The sequence below is a fragment of the Cyprinodon tularosa genome, unplaced genomic scaffold (genome assembly GCF_016077235.1).
Source record: "Cyprinodon tularosa strain WSP-4 unplaced genomic scaffold, ASM1607723v1 ctg469, whole genome shotgun sequence".
NCBI lineage: Eukaryota > Metazoa > Chordata > Actinopteri > Cyprinodontiformes > Cyprinodontidae > Cyprinodon > Cyprinodon tularosa.
Window position 1 is genome coordinate 89,910 of NW_024039195.1, and position 15,502 is coordinate 105,411.

The 15,502-nt window shown below is 41.4% G+C and overlaps 1 protein-coding gene across 4 annotated transcripts in view; it reads left to right on the forward strand.

The window, feature by feature from the left end:
• si:dkeyp-27e10.3 (UPF0606 protein KIAA1549) overlaps positions 1-15,502 on the forward strand; it is a 44,922-nt gene that overhangs the window by 24,078 nt on the left and 5,342 nt on the right. For 2 of the 4 annotated variants that reach the window (XM_038301474.1, XM_038301477.1), the window contains 7 exons: positions 4,594-4,802; positions 4,870-5,108; positions 8,022-8,157; positions 8,549-8,734; positions 11,887-11,939; positions 12,025-12,152; positions 13,834-13,988. In XM_038301474.1, the coding sequence (XP_038157402.1) occupies positions 4,594-4,802; positions 4,870-5,108; positions 8,022-8,157; positions 8,549-8,734; positions 11,887-11,939; positions 12,025-12,152; positions 13,834-13,988 (1,106 nt within the window). The remainder of the gene's footprint in view (positions 1-4,593; positions 4,803-4,869; positions 5,109-8,021; positions 8,158-8,548; positions 8,735-11,886; positions 11,940-12,024; positions 12,153-13,833; positions 13,989-15,502) is intronic. The other 2 variants (XM_038301475.1, XM_038301476.1) reach the window with 2 other exon arrangements.

Below are 15,502 nucleotides of genomic sequence, written 5' to 3' on the forward strand. Positions count from 1 at the left end.
TAAACAAGTAAATAAAATAAGTTTCAGTCACAAAGATGAGTCCTATGCTAGCTACCTTGGGCTATTCATAAATCAGAAGTTGGAACAGCGATATCCATTCACTTGTTTTTCAAAACAGTATTGTGGAAGAATGGTTGCATGAATCCTGTGGTGTGACCAGAAAATGCTTAATATTCAAGTTTTATATCTCATCCTCTCATCAAAATTGTTAAAGCTTTTTATTCCTGAATTCAGCCCTATAGGCCTGCAATTACCTTCATTAGGTGTAAGTGCTCACACCCCTAATCAGCAACTTCTTTCTCAAGTATTTAGATAAGGAAGATTAGACATCTGTCTTCAAGACGTCTGGATCAAGATAAAGTTTCTTAAATATACTTATTTAACAGGATTGTGAGGAAAAATGTCAGCAAAAAGTCCAAAGTATGAAGATAAGAATGTGTGGGTCTCTGCACATTTTGAACCAAGTCTCTTAAATCTAATACCCCTCTCCTACTGGCCAGAAAAACAGTTTAAGCCCGGGAACAATCAGCTTTTAGTGGCAGTGGGAAAAGCTCACCAATGCATGGCAATTGGGGTCAAATGATGTTAAAATCACTTTCGACTCCGATCGGCATGCTGTGGCAATGCTAGACAAGCTAATTTACATGATACCATTTAGCGAAACGTATTAACATCAACACTGTGCCAATTGTATCTGCTCTAACAAACCAAAACAACACTGTTTACATTCGATTAACACTCCGGTAAGAGGGATTTGGACAGATAAAACACTGAAAACGATAAAGTACACTTACTACGCCCTGGCTTCCTCATATGTTGCTCTCCAATGTTAGCGGGTCATCCAATGTTAGAAAAACCCAGGTTAACAGCTATTCTCAGTGGGAAAGAGGCTTAAGATAGCACTTATCAATGTCCTGTATTTCTGAGCATGTGAAAAAAAATTCAAAATAACTAGAAGGAGAAGAACTAAATTATACTAACATAATCTGGTTGTTGTAGCCAGGTTTCTGTGAGAAAAATGAAGTTATTCTGATGATCACAAATTAAGTCATTAACTAATAAGTCCCTTACAAAGAGAGCACTTATGTTTGATAAACCACAAATAATTGGGGTTTTTTAAAGGCTTTTTTGATTTGCTCTTTTCCGATAATATTCTAATCTATTTGATTTGAGCTGTGAGCAAAGCCGCACAGAGGCGTATTAAACTACGACTCTGCTTCCTGGTCTGTACCCTAGGCTGTCAGGGATTAGGAGGGCCAGAAAATTCAGTCAGATCCTAGAAAGAAGCGCGACTCTGTTCAAGGAGAAATAAATGTTATCTCTCCTAATCAGAGCAATTTTTTTCCCCCAAAAATTCTGCTTCTTATCCAAGTCTTCCATAACCCAAATCATTTTCAGGACCCCACCTAGACAAGCACCGGTTGAATGAAAGCAGGCACTTAAATGTGTCATCCCTGGTCATATCAGAGGGCCAGAGAAAACCAGGGCGTATTTTTTATTTTTTTTTAGCAAAAAACACACTAAAGCAACTCTAATTTCAGTAATCTCCTATTCATATAACTGGGTGTGATAACCGCCAGCATGAATAACAATACAACTATATTTAATCTTCTTATTAGACTTTGGTTTCACTGGAAAAATGGGTCAAAATTTCTTAAATTAAGTATATTTACCCTTAATTTGACTAGGTAAATGAGGTACCGGTAGTTTGCCAATGGAATAAGTATTTTTACTGTTAAAATAAGATAATCTATTAGATTAATATTCACTTTAAATAAGACAATGCAATTGTGTTTTCTTATTTTAAATGTAAATCGTCTTGTTCCATTGGCAAATTGTCTCTTTCCAATCCAAGAACAAATGCACCTATTTTACGAAAAACAATACGTGTCTAAATTTCGATTTTGTTCAGGTAGGATTTGATGTTACCCTTTCTGTTCTCTGGCAAACCTTTGACTATGGTCCCTAGTGCTTCTTATGCCACATTTCTGACTATGGAGCTTCTAAGGTCTCTAATTTTCACTGAATCTGCAGTACTACAATCATAAAACAAATCCACAATTTAAGAAATTAAACCTGTGTAATCAGAAGAACTTCAACAAACCTCACAGATCTCATGGTTTGCATGGAAATCCTCAAAGTTGAATGTTATTTTTAAAAAGCTTAAAGAAGTCGGAGAAATTAAAATGATTTAAATACGAAATAAAAAAAGGCAGCAAAGGCTGTGTTCAGAATCGCCTAATTAAAGGAATAGTACACCCAAAACATGATTAGCCTTCATTTTCTACTCACCCCCATGCTGAACAACACTCTGGAGTACTTTTTTGATATCTCAAATGCATCTGGAGATCTGGGAGGCTTCTTGCTGTCTGCTGACATTCAAATAATGGATGTCTATGGTGCCCGAGGCAGAAAGGTCCATAAAAGTCCACAAAAAACGTGTCAATATTCCTCCATACTGCTCGTCCAATGTATTCCAAGTGTCCTGAGTGGGTAGCATCCAGAATTTACTCGAAACAAAGTCATTTAGAATGTTTTTAGAGCATAAACAGTAGTGTATAGGATTTCCTAAAAGCGGGTTCACGAGTCTACGGAAACCGCGGCAGACCAAGCCAGATGAAAGTGCGCATTCAGCGTCTGCTCTGCCGATAATGCAAGCGTAGAAGAAGAAATGTGCTGTTTACCTGTGCAAAGAAAGAAACAACGAAAGAAAAATGTCTGAGGACTTCAGTGTTGAGGAAGAGCATGAGTTCTTTGCCGAGCTGAATGCGCTGGTTTGGTCTGCCGGCTTCCGTAGCGTCGTGAACGCTCATGTGCGCGCTTTCAGGAAATCCAATACACTACTGTTTATGCTCTAAAAACATTCTAAATGACTTCGTTTCGAGTAAATTCTGGATGCTACCCACTCAGGACAATTGGAATACATTGGACGAGCAGTATGGAGGAATATTGACACGTTTTTGTGGACTTTTATGGACCTTTCTGTCTCGGTCACCATAGACCTCCATTATTTGAATGTCAGCAGACAGCAAGAAGCCTCCCAGATCTCCAGATGCATTTGAGATATCAAAAAAGTACTCCAGAGTGTTGTTCAGCATGGGGGTGAGTAGAAAAAGAAGGCTAATCATGTTTTGGGTGTACTATTCCTTTAAAGCATGTGCTTCCTGTTCTCGCAATTATTTAGTCACAGTTCACATATTTTCTATTCATATTATTTTGGGGTTTCCATACATATTTAGAAGCAAGGATGACGATCAGATTCACTGCTCCCTCACTAAATACAGGTTATAATGTTTCAGGGTTTTATGTGACATATCGTATTGCACAGTGTGTCATCTTCCCAGCATGTGCTATCATCAATATCCCCCGACTATGTGGAACCTCTGAAGCTTTTAATCTGAAGAAATATTTTCAATTAACTGCACAGATTGTTAAAAAATACATTTAATTTCATTTATTCTGGGTTTTACTCTCCTTCACAGTCCATTTTAACCCCTTAAGCCCTGAGAGTCTTAGGAACAAATTCCACCTGAAATTACATACCTGAATTAAAGAAAGTACAGCTACCAAACTATTCATTGAAAATACATTTTTTTTTGTGTTTGTATAACAGAAAGGCATTAAAGGATATTTTTCAGGTGGAACAACTATTCTAAATGTCACAAAGTGTGATTTATAGATGATTAAACAAAGAAAAAATGGATAAACGCCATTAAACCCTATTTGAACCTCTGGATGTCCCCTCAGACCTTAAAGAGCCACATCTTGTTTGTAACTCAAGCAAATTTGCACTGAATAAGTTGAAGCATGTTTTTTCCACAAACGTTTTAGTGAGCAGTATACTAGGTGCAAATGTGATTTTGGCACAATACCAAAAGTGCAAAAATGCATTTTTCCAGTCATAAAAGGGAATCTGGTCAGACAAATATGCTGATTTACATTATTGGAGAACTCCTGCATAAGGCAAAGCCTTTGCTCCTAAGATTTAGCCAATGTTTCATTGAAATCTACCAATAATATCATCAAACTGAATAGAAAATAAGAATAACAGAGCAAGCTTATGTAACGCATCCTGGTTATAGCACCTGAAATGGTCCCACAATGACCTCTGACCCCTCCTTGGAAAGGTCTGATCCTCTAGTTTCCAATGATGCTGGCCATTATGGGGTGTGGCTAAAAATGAACACCTGCTGTTGCCCATGTCAGGTGGGATTTTAAATCTCATTTTATTTTTTTTACACAGCTATAAAACAAAAAGTACTTGTGAAAAAATCCTTTCAAAACATGTTTTAGACATTTTAAAGCCCCATTTGAAGGGCGTGTGGATGAAACACCATGTGACTGCATTTTGGCCGTTTCTATAAATAGATAAACATCAGCAGGTGTCAGTTGGGCCCTGTACCGGGCCGGTCGGGCTTAAGGGGTTAACATGTGTCCCCTCTTTCTCCTGATTGTTCCCTAAGGCTTTTATTTCCTTCAAGTGAAAATACAGAAGTTATTAATATTTTAAAACGGAATCCTGGGAATCACTGACTCCTATTTTAGTTTTTGAATATATCTCCTTAGTGAACATGTCTGTTCCTCTGCCTACAGCGCTCCCATCAGGCAGCGGTCCAGATGAACTTCTCTCCTCATCTTCCATCTTTGACCATGTAGACCGTCTCTCCCGTGGCTCTTCTGATGGAACCCGTCGCCAGGCCAACAAGGTGCAACTCATCGCCATGCAGCCACGACCAAGTCCGCCTGTGGCCCACGGCCCTTCACAGCCGAGCCCCTCCCTCACTGAAAAGGTCAACACAGAGGTATATCAGTCACACAAACCACACACTCCTCAGTTTGAGATCAGTTGTAATGCAAAACATTTTTCAGCAGGTGGCGCTAAGGCACAAGTCTGAAATCGAGCATCACAGGAACAAACTGCGCCAACGGGCAAAGAGGCGGGGCCAATGTGAGTTTCCTTCTATGGATGATATAATGGATGCTTTTGGAGACGGACCGGTTCAGAGTGAAGCGGCTCAGCGACTCTACAGCTCCGCCCACGACCACATGGACTGTATCCTGCAGGCCGAAGGAGCCTTGCCTCCGACCCCGGCCGACTCCAGAAAAAGGTCAGGCTTAGCCCACAACACCAGGGGAACATCCAATCTATGGCAGATATCTCTATTTATGTCAGAAAAAATAATTCCATTGGGATTCAATCTTGGAATCAAAAATATAATCAGTCACAGTTTGTTACCGAAGAAACTTTTAGGATTTGAAAAAATGGAAACAAAGAGATTTACATGAACATCATTAGCTCATCATTTTGGGTGATGTTTGTTCTTCACATATTGCTAGGCTCGGTTATAGCGCACAATGTTTTTGTATTGTTTAAGATATTTTGTTATTAAGTTTCGCACATAATTAGAATGGTGATTTTCACAGATGATACTGATATATAAGTTGACGTACTCTTAGTTGAATTAAACCAATAAAAAAGTGCATTAAAAGAAACCTCTAGCTTTAAATTTACAAAAGAAACCTTTGTTACTCAGAATATGTAGAATTAACAAACTGGTTAAATTATTAATAGAGGGAGTAGAAATAAGAGTTCCTTAAAATAAATGCCTAGTAGTTATAATAGACGATCCAATTATATATATTAAGTCGGGGCTGCTCAGTGGAACAGTGGGTAGCAATGCTGCTTTGTAGCAACAATGTTCGTGGCTAGATTCCCGGCCCCGGATTCTTTCTGCATGGAGTTTGCATGTTCTCCCTGAGCATGCGTGGGTTCTCTCAGGGTACTCCGGCTTCCCCCCACAGTCGTGAAACATGACTGTTAGGTTAATTGGCTTCTCTAAATTCTCCTTAGGTGTGAGTGTGTTCTTGAATGGTTGTTTGTCTCTGTGTTGCCCTGCGATGGACTGGTGACCTGTCCAGGGTGGACCCCGCCTCTCGCCCACAGACAGCTGGAGATAGGCACCAGCACCCCTATTGACCCCAGCAGGGATAAGCGTGACGGAAAATGGATGGATGGATATATCAAGGCTGATATTGCTTTTTCTCCCTTAATTTGCATAATGAAAATAACAATATTAACTAATGTTACACAAATCTCAATTTAAGCACAAAATAACAACACATTTAGTAATAAGTAGAACTCAATATTAATACATAGCAGATGGAGGGCCAATGCATGTGCCTTATGTGATCTTAAGGCATAGCTGCTGATTGCACCCAAAATTTACTCGCATGGCCCCCATTTTGTTTTTGTGTCTGTGTCTGTTTTTGTCTGTCCCTCAATCTCTAACAGTTGAACAAAGAAAAGTCGACAACAGTACCAGTAAATATTGCAAGAAAATAAACAAGGATCAACTTTAAATCGCATTAAATTTAAAGTGCAAATACTTAAAGTTCATCATTTTATTCAACTGTATAACATAATTTAGCAGTACTTTCAATAAAAAAGAAACAAAAAAACTCTCAAAACTGGGTCATTTAATAATTTTATTTCCACCATGACCCCCTTTAATTACAGTGTGCTGCCCCTAGGGGGCGCGTGCCAATGTTTGGGACAGCCAACATATCGGTATCTGTTGGTCAATGTATACAGTCCATTTAAAGAGGATGGGTATGGAGATAAATTGCTCTCAAAAAGATTCACATACCGTATTTTCACGACCATAAGGCGCACCGTACTAAAAGGCGCAGTCTCAGTTATGTGTCCCATTTCTGTATTTAACACACACATAAGGCGCACCTGACTATAGGGCGCGTTTTTTATATTCATGTACATGTCCACTACTACCTTTAAATACCTCTACTGCGTATTTAAAAATAGAGCGGGAGCAAAACTGAGTATATTTATGCTTTATTCATGTATTTATTACAAAGTATTAATCAAACCTGGGAGCTGGCCGTGAGACAGACACATCGCTAATGAGCTATGATCACTCCTCTGAAACTGTTTATTGACGCATAAATTAACTTAAAATGCTGAAATCTGCCGACAGAATATGTTCGCTTTTATTATGCTGGTGCCTGCAGTTTGGATTATTTAGATGAAAAACACCTACGAGCTGCCGCGGTGAACCGCGAGGAGGCGACACGGCCAGAGGCTGCTGTTGAATGGGATTCCTACTGACAGTGCACCGCTGGTATGTGGGGGTCTGAGAGGCTCCTACAGAAATAATATTGGAAGGCAGGATGGATGAACTGACTGCAATGATTAAGTTTTCAGGTGGATTTTCTCACTTAAAAACATATTAAAACTACTTTATTCCCACTGATCACAGCAAATATAGCTGCAAGGCAGAGAAAGGATAGAGTAGCTCCGCCCAACGCGCGTCAGAGCCACTTTTCGACCGCGCAGCCAGAGCAGCAAAGCTGCTTCAGCCGCGCGTCAGAACTAACTGGTACAAGCAGTAAAAATTAAGCAGCAGACATGTGAACGTAGCATTACTTTGAACGGCCGGTTCACACCGATGTCGAGCGGTTGAAGTTCCTTTGTCAGACCTCCCAGAATAACAGCGAGCACAGCGTTCATTGATTCACCATGTTTTTCACATGGGCTGTGAGATGGGCACGCATGGAGTCACAGAGTAACAGAGATGGTGATGAGTGGAAAAAAACCACCTGGTCTCCTTACGTTCACCTCCCTCAGCCACACTTCCCCCTTTAACGTTCTCATGGTGGTCTCAACAATGTCCGCAGAAACATAGGGCGCACCGTACTATAAGGCGCGCCGCACATTTTGAGGGAAAAAAAGACATTTATATGCTTTATAGTCGTGAAAATACGGTGTGCATCAAATTTGATTCAGCCGCAGCTGGCGATTGGCGCGTGCACAGTTTTTTATTGTGTTGTGTAGCTTGAATGGTGTGAATTGGAGAAACTGTTAACGCAATTGTAAATGTTAATGTACACATTTGAGCTTTGTGTGAATTGAGATGTACATTAACCAATCTTGCTGAACGCTTGTGGATCTTTTTGAGAACGATTTAGTTCCATATTTGTTTTTTGTTGTTGTTTTTTTTTCTCAGAGGGAGGCGCTCTCCTCGGGGCCGTAGGCCTCATCAAGGACCAGGAAGTCTTCCAGATACAGACAGAGATCGGCTGCTCACAGACCAAAGCGCCACCTACAGGAAGTACCCAGGACTCAACAATGTAGCGTACATGGTGGGACAAACTACGGTTAACTATCAAAATTGGTCCAGCTCATTGTGTTTCTGAGGGAAATGTTGGATCCTTTGAAAAAATGCCTTTGATCCTTTAGAATGGAACTAAAAAAAAAATGAGCCACTGACCTGTTAGTGTCTGAAATCGGGTTCTACAGCTGACCTTAAGAGGTTTTCCTGTCCATGATGAGACCACTAAGGCCTCTTTGTGCCTATAGCTGTAATGTTTTGGATGGTCGGTGTAGATATACCACAGTTAGAGGGTTGTGTGGATCTATTTGACATACATGCTTGGGTCATGTCAAGCTTTGATAAATTTTAGAGTTATGTTGCTGATCCTTAGGACACGTTGCAGCTCAATAACTTCTCTTTTATCCGTTTTTCTCTCTCAGTCTGACCCTGACCTTCCCCCAGACCATGGCAGTCCCTCCCCCACAGACGAGGTCTTTGATCCCGCCCCCCCTCCACCTCCCTACATGCCCCCACAGCCTTCTATAGAGGAGGCTCGGCAGCAGATGCACTCCCTGCTTGATGACGCCTTTGCCTTGGTGTCACCGTCTTCGCCGACCAGCGGCATGGTGAGCAGGGTTGACGGGGTTGCAGACAGTTTGAAAATTACAAAACAGACCCCCTAAAATAAAAAATCAGAATATTAGAGCATTATCAGAGCATCTCCAAACTATTTATACTGATCCTTACGTGCTGGGAATTTTAATGAGGCACAAAAAACAATTAGAATTGAAAACAATGCCAATTTTAGAGAACGCCTGCAAAACCTCTGAAGAAGAGCCCATCACATCACAGGTATTAGAGCATCTAAAAAAAACATTTAAATAACTTAATAAATAGCGTCTGTGATTTCCCTCCATCTCCTCCATTTTCTCTCATATGGGATAACTTTTTCAAACGACGAGGCCGACGCCGTCGGCTTCACAGATGATTTAGTTAACGTTTTAATCGGTGTGCTGGGAGACGCTGACCTGCAGAGTTTACAACATTCTTCTTTTTGCAGCGGATTACTTTTTAGACGTTGGAATAAATTTGTACTCCTAACTTTTGCAGCAATGGTTTTTGCGACACGTTTGTAGAAGACTGTGTACATTTAAATCCAAGAATTTAATTCCAGATATCTCATCAGTTGAATCTTCCTCGGTCAGAAGGAATATGTCAACCCCATCGGTGCAGCTCAGAGGGTTTATTAATGGAATAAAAGCAGGTACATTGGAGATGATGGTACAGATGATGAGGTTTATATTTGGTTTTCTTAGGGATATGTATATGGATGTGTGGTTATCTGAAACAAAATAAACAATAAAGATGCGTATTTATAGCTATGCAGGCAAAACGGGTGCATATACAGGTGCTGGTCATAAAATTAGAATATCATGAAAAAGTAGATTGATTTCAGTAATTCCATTTAAAAAGTGAAACTTGTATATTATATTCATACATTACATACAAACTCATATATTTCAGATGTTTATTTTGTTTAATTTTGATGATTACAAATGACAACAAATGAAAATCTCAAATTCATCATATCAGAAAATTAGAATATTACTGAAGACCAATAAAAACAAAGGATTTATAGAAATGTTGGCCAACTGAAAAGTATGAACATGAAAAGTATGAGCATGTACAGCACTCAGTATTTAGTTGGGCCTCCTTTGGCCTGTATTACTGCAGCAATGCGGCGTGGCATGGAGTCGATCAGTCTGTGGCACTGCTCAGGTGTTATGATAGCCCAGGTTGCTCTAATAGTGGCTTTTAGCTCTTCTGAATTGTTGGGTCTGGTGTATTGCATCTTCTTCTTCACAATACCCCATAGATTTTCTATGGGGTTAAGGTCAGGAGAGTTTGCTGGCCAATTAAGAACAGGGATACCATGGTCCTTCAACCAGGTACTGGTAGCTTTGGCACTGTGTGCAGGTGCCAAGTCCTGTTGGAAAATGAAATCTGCATCTCCAAAAAGTTGGTCAGCTGCAGGAAGCATGAAGTGCTCTAAAACTTCCTGGTATGTGGCTGCGTTGACCCTGGACCTCAGAAAACACAATGGACCAACATCAGCAGATGACATGGCACCCCAAACCATCACTGACTGTGGAAACTTTACACTGGACTTCAAGCAACGTGGATGAAGTGCCTCTCTTCTTTTCCTCCAGACTCTGGGACCTTGATTTCCAAAGGAAATGCAAAATTTACTTTCATCAGAGAACATGACTTTGGACCACTCACCAGCAGTCCAGTCCTGTTTCTCTTTAGCCCAGGCAAGACGCTTCTGACGCTGTCTGTGGTTCAAGAGTGGCTTGACACAAGGAATGCGACAGCAGAAACCCATGTCTTTCATACGTCTGTGTGTGGTGGTTCTTGAAGCACTCACTCCAGCTGCAGTCCACTCTTTGTGAATCTCCCCCACATTTTTGAAGGGGTTTTGTTTCACAATCCTCTCCAGGGTGCGGTTATCTCTCTTGCTTGTACACTTTTTTCGACCACATCTTTTCCTTCCCTTCGCCTCTCTATTAATGTGCTTGGACACTGAGCTCTGTGAACAGCCAGCCTCTTTAGCGATGACCTTTTGTGTCTTGCCCTCCTTGTGCAAGGTGTCGATGGTCGTCTTTTGGACAACTGTCAAGTCAGCAGTCTTCCCCATGATTGTGTAGCCTATAGAACTAGACTGAAAGACCATTTAAAGGCTTTTGCAGGTGGTTTGAGTTAATTAGCTGATTAGAGTGTGGCACCAGGGGCCATCAATTTTGAACCTTTTCACAATATTCTAATTTTCTGATATGATGAATTTGAGATTTTCATTTGTTGTCATTTGTAATCATCAAAATTAAACAAAATAAACATCTGAAATATATGAGTTTGTATGTAATGTATGAATATAATATACAAGTTTCACTTTTTAAATGGAATTACTGAAATCAATCTACTTTTTCATGATATTCTAATTTTATGACCAGCACCTGTAGATGCCGGATGAAATTGGCTTGTAATACCAAAGAAATCCACTGGAGGGCGCCATAACATCACACATGCATTATTGGTCAAAGGTAATAAAGATTTAACTGACAAAACCATCAGAAAATATGAAATAAACGGCAATGCCCTCATTTACTAATAATATATCTAGCAAAGTGTAACAAAGAACTTGAGGTATTATAAGTTTACTCTTGCATTGTCAGTAACCAGAGAAACTAAAGGAAAAAATTTACGTCCTGGGATAAAACTGACAGAAAAAACACAATATCGAGCTTACATCGTAAGAAACGCACACAGGTTTCATACACACTGGATTAAAGGATTAATGGTGGATGCGATTTTGTGCCACCGAACCACCCAGAAGCATGGAAAACACAACTTGCTCAGCTAGTGAAACTAGAACTACAAAATGAACAGATGCATCATGGGTAATGTGGTACTAAACAAACGGACGGACTTTTAACAACGTTTTACAAATTAGCGCCTTTTGTTTGAAACCCTCGGCGTAAAATCCAAACCACTGCCTTATATTGCGTAGTTGATACACCTGCTGTGTCCATTTCCCACAATGCAACGGTAGCCTGCAAAGTCACAGCACCAGCGGCTGTGGCCAGTTCTATTAGTAATTAAATATCATCCAGGGGGCAATGGATAAAGAATTCAATGCAGGCCTTGACTTTGACATATGTGCTCTACACTGAGATTAACTACTTCATGTTTATCAGTTGTTTTTTTTTACATTTTGCAGAGATATGCAGAGTTGGGAATCTCGCCCAAATCCATCCAGGGACTGCTGCAGAGGTCAGCATCTGGAGGTTTTAACACAGGTTCAGGTCTGGAAACGTGGCCCGATTCAACACTAACCCAGCGTGTTTGTTCCAATCAGACAGGGCCTGGGTTCAGGAGGATTCCTTTCTACTGGAGAACCTCTGCAAGAATCTGTTTACTCCAACAGGGGAAAATATGAAGACCCGCCTTCATCCTCCAGACCCAGACCTGTCGGGGGCAGTACAGGTACAGTCACAAGATTTAAAGAAATCACAGTAAACCATCTGGGCCCGTATTTAAAAAGAATCCTGACCCTGACAGAAGATCTTATATGTATTAATGTTAGTTTGAATATATGTGCAGTAGTCTAACCATTCCATGACCAGTGGATCAATTCATCCACTGGTCATATTTTCGTATTTTCTGGCTACTTTCACTCTCTTCTGCCATTGACACATTAGCAAGAGAACACAAACAACAGACTCCACACAGGTGAGAGGAAATAAAACATTTGGACGAAAAGTCCAAGACTGGAGTCAGAATAAAGGCTGATTTATACTAGAGACTGACATTTTTTCGGGAATCCCGTGGGATTCCCGTGGGATGGGAGTCAGTATTAGTAACGATCACATGATTGGGACGGTACAGGATTAAACATTAACGGGAGCAGATGGGAGTGGAAGCAAACCAATAGTAACTAAAAAAACTAGGATCGATGCCAAAAAATAAAATGAAATAGAAAGAAAAAAAATCCAGTACTGGTGCCGCCATTTTGTAGTTTTTTTCCTGGAAGCCTACACTATAATGCGAGCCAAAAAAAACTACACGACCCAAAAACCAACAGTGCTTCCGCTCTGAGTTTTTCACCCGCGCTCAAAAACAACAAGAATGGGAGTGGTGCAGGAGCGGGAGTCATTCTGAATGGGAGCGGGATGGGAGAAATTTCACCAGGAGTGGGACGGGACAGGATTTAGATTTCTACTCTGGCCCGGGATCGGGACAGGACACAATTTTTTTCTGTGGGAGTGGGACGGGACAGGAGTGAAAATCCACTCCCGTGTCAGTCTCTAATTTATACTCGGAAACCAGGTTTTCTGCTTGTGTGTCTCAGTGAATGCAAACATGCCCCCGCCCCGTCCGCAGACACTCTGCTGCACCTCTCCAGAATTATAGGTGAACGCAGACAGGAGGCCTCTGATTGGTCAAATCTACATCCGCTCTACACTATGCATATTTCCTGTTTGGTACCTTACTGGTTTGTTTTGTTTGTATGACCGCCATTGTGGAAAACAACTTGTGAAGATGGACCAGCTAGAAGAGCGAGGTGCGCGAGAACGCTGGGACCCTTTTTCCACCTGGATCCCCGCTCTATTTCACCCCCATGTCCCTCCTTTGTCGCACAAACTTGCCCCCTCTTCCTCACCGCCTCGGCCGTATCTAGACCAACAGCTAGTTCCTGATTGTCCCTCTTGTGTGGTGGCATAGAATAACAGCGGAGACCATGCTTCAATATTGGGCATAAATCAAAAATATCTGCGACAACCTCACTGCGAGGCGAGATAACCAGCCCCTTAGACTTTTCCACTCCTCTGCTCCCTCACACCCTGGTGTCTTTTTAAATGGTCGCCAGTCTAATGTGAAAGTTCTGGAACTTGCGCTATGCTCCTTTAATGTTATTATTACTCTTAAAATATAGTTTTCTTCTCAATGCATTGATGTAGATGTTGATATCTGTTGGCAGGAAACAAAGACAGCAAGTAGCTTCTTAATTCTGAAGCTAAAACTTCCTGCAAGGAAGTATTAAGATCTCTCTGTAAATACGGGCCCAGATTTTTTAACTCTGCAGTTATTCGCTTGCTTTTCTGTGGATGAAATGATTCACTTTGTCTTGTCTGTATCTTTTCTCGGCTAATTCTGCACCCTGCAGGGGCTCAGCTGCACCATCTGACACAGGTGGGGCTGTCCAGTCAGATTAGCGCGTACCCTGGAGTAGGTCGTAGTATGTCTGGACCCACTGGCTCCAGCTGGCACCAGCAGCACTCAGACCAGGACCTGTCCAGACCAGGAGGCAGCAGAGAGAGTGTAAGTCATGAAATAGATTGATAACATCCAGACCTATTGGTTAACTGGCTCCATGTAAGAGGAGACAGAAATTCAGACAGGTCAGAAGAAATTGTTATAACAGACTCGTAAAATAGTGTAAGATCAGTGTCAATGAGAACTTATACCTAGGTGTCTGAAATAGTCAATAAACTTTTGTTCCTTTTTGCCAACTCATTCATACATGTGACATTTCATCTGTTAGAATACTAGTTTAGAAATTACATAATAAAAGTTATAACATTGCAAAAATATAATTATAGATCACAATTTATAAGTATGAATCATATATTAAAGAGTAGGAATCTGTGACCCCTGATGAAGCTGTTCCACTCCTGAACAGATGGTGGAAGTAATGCACTTGAAGGTTATCCGCCCGCCACCAAGAAAACACAGAAACGGAACCATCGATCGGACGTTATATCTTTGTTCGACTGTTGTTTTCAACACACCAACAGCAGAACGTTCAATCAGTGGCCGTTTCTCAATTCGCAAGAATGGGAGTACGGACTTGTGTCCTCGCTAAGTATGTACACTCCTGATTAAAATCTTAAGACCAGTCAAAAAATTGCAAGAATTTGCATTTTGCACTATTGGATCTTAAAGGGATAGTTCGGGATTTTTGACATGAATCTGTATGGCATCCCCATCACCAGTGTCATGCAATCACACTGACTTACCCCTGGCAGCATCCTGTGAGCAGAGTTCTCGTCCAGCTTTGGTCAAGCCGAAAGTAGTCCGGCAGGTTTGCTAGACCCAGCAAAATAAAATGTTTCTCTTCCCAAAACATTATGTGTTCAAAAGAGCGATATTTTTGCATCCCAAAAACATCGTAGTGGAAAAAGTCACACGTCGTTATCACTTGGTCCTATTTTCTCTCTGTTCGTATCAGTGCGCGCCGTCATTCTGACAGCGAGCTCAACTTTGAGGAGGGCAGGGAAGTCGCTGTTGTTTGTGATGCAGACAGCAGCTGCTGCAACTCCGACATCCTCATCAATGGAAAGGTTCTGTATCTCGGGCATTACTAAATCCCACTCGTGGCAACAGTAGCATTCCACCTCTGTCTGCATTAATTTGCACTTGAAACAAGTGCACCATGATTTGTCGGCCACCCTGGATATCGCAGCTCCAGCTGAGGCTCCTGCGGCTCCGGCTTCAGCTTCCATCACTTCTCTGTCCACCCTCTCTCTTTCTGCCCGATCTAACTCCATTTGTCGAAGTTAATCGTCAGTGTACTCGGGTTCATAAAGATATCCCTTTGGCTCTAAGTGGAAGTCGATGTTTTCCTCGTCGCTCTCGTAGTCAGACATCTTCCCCAGTAGTAAACAATCGCGAATCAAACAGGTAGGCCCTTAACCTGACAACAGCCAGATGCATGCCTCGCTCCGCCCAGCTAGGAGCTAGGCGGAGCGAGACATGCATCTGGCTGTTGTCAGGTTAGTAGGCCCTAGCTGTCAGGTCATGGTGTCGCGCGCACTGATACGAACAGAGAGAAA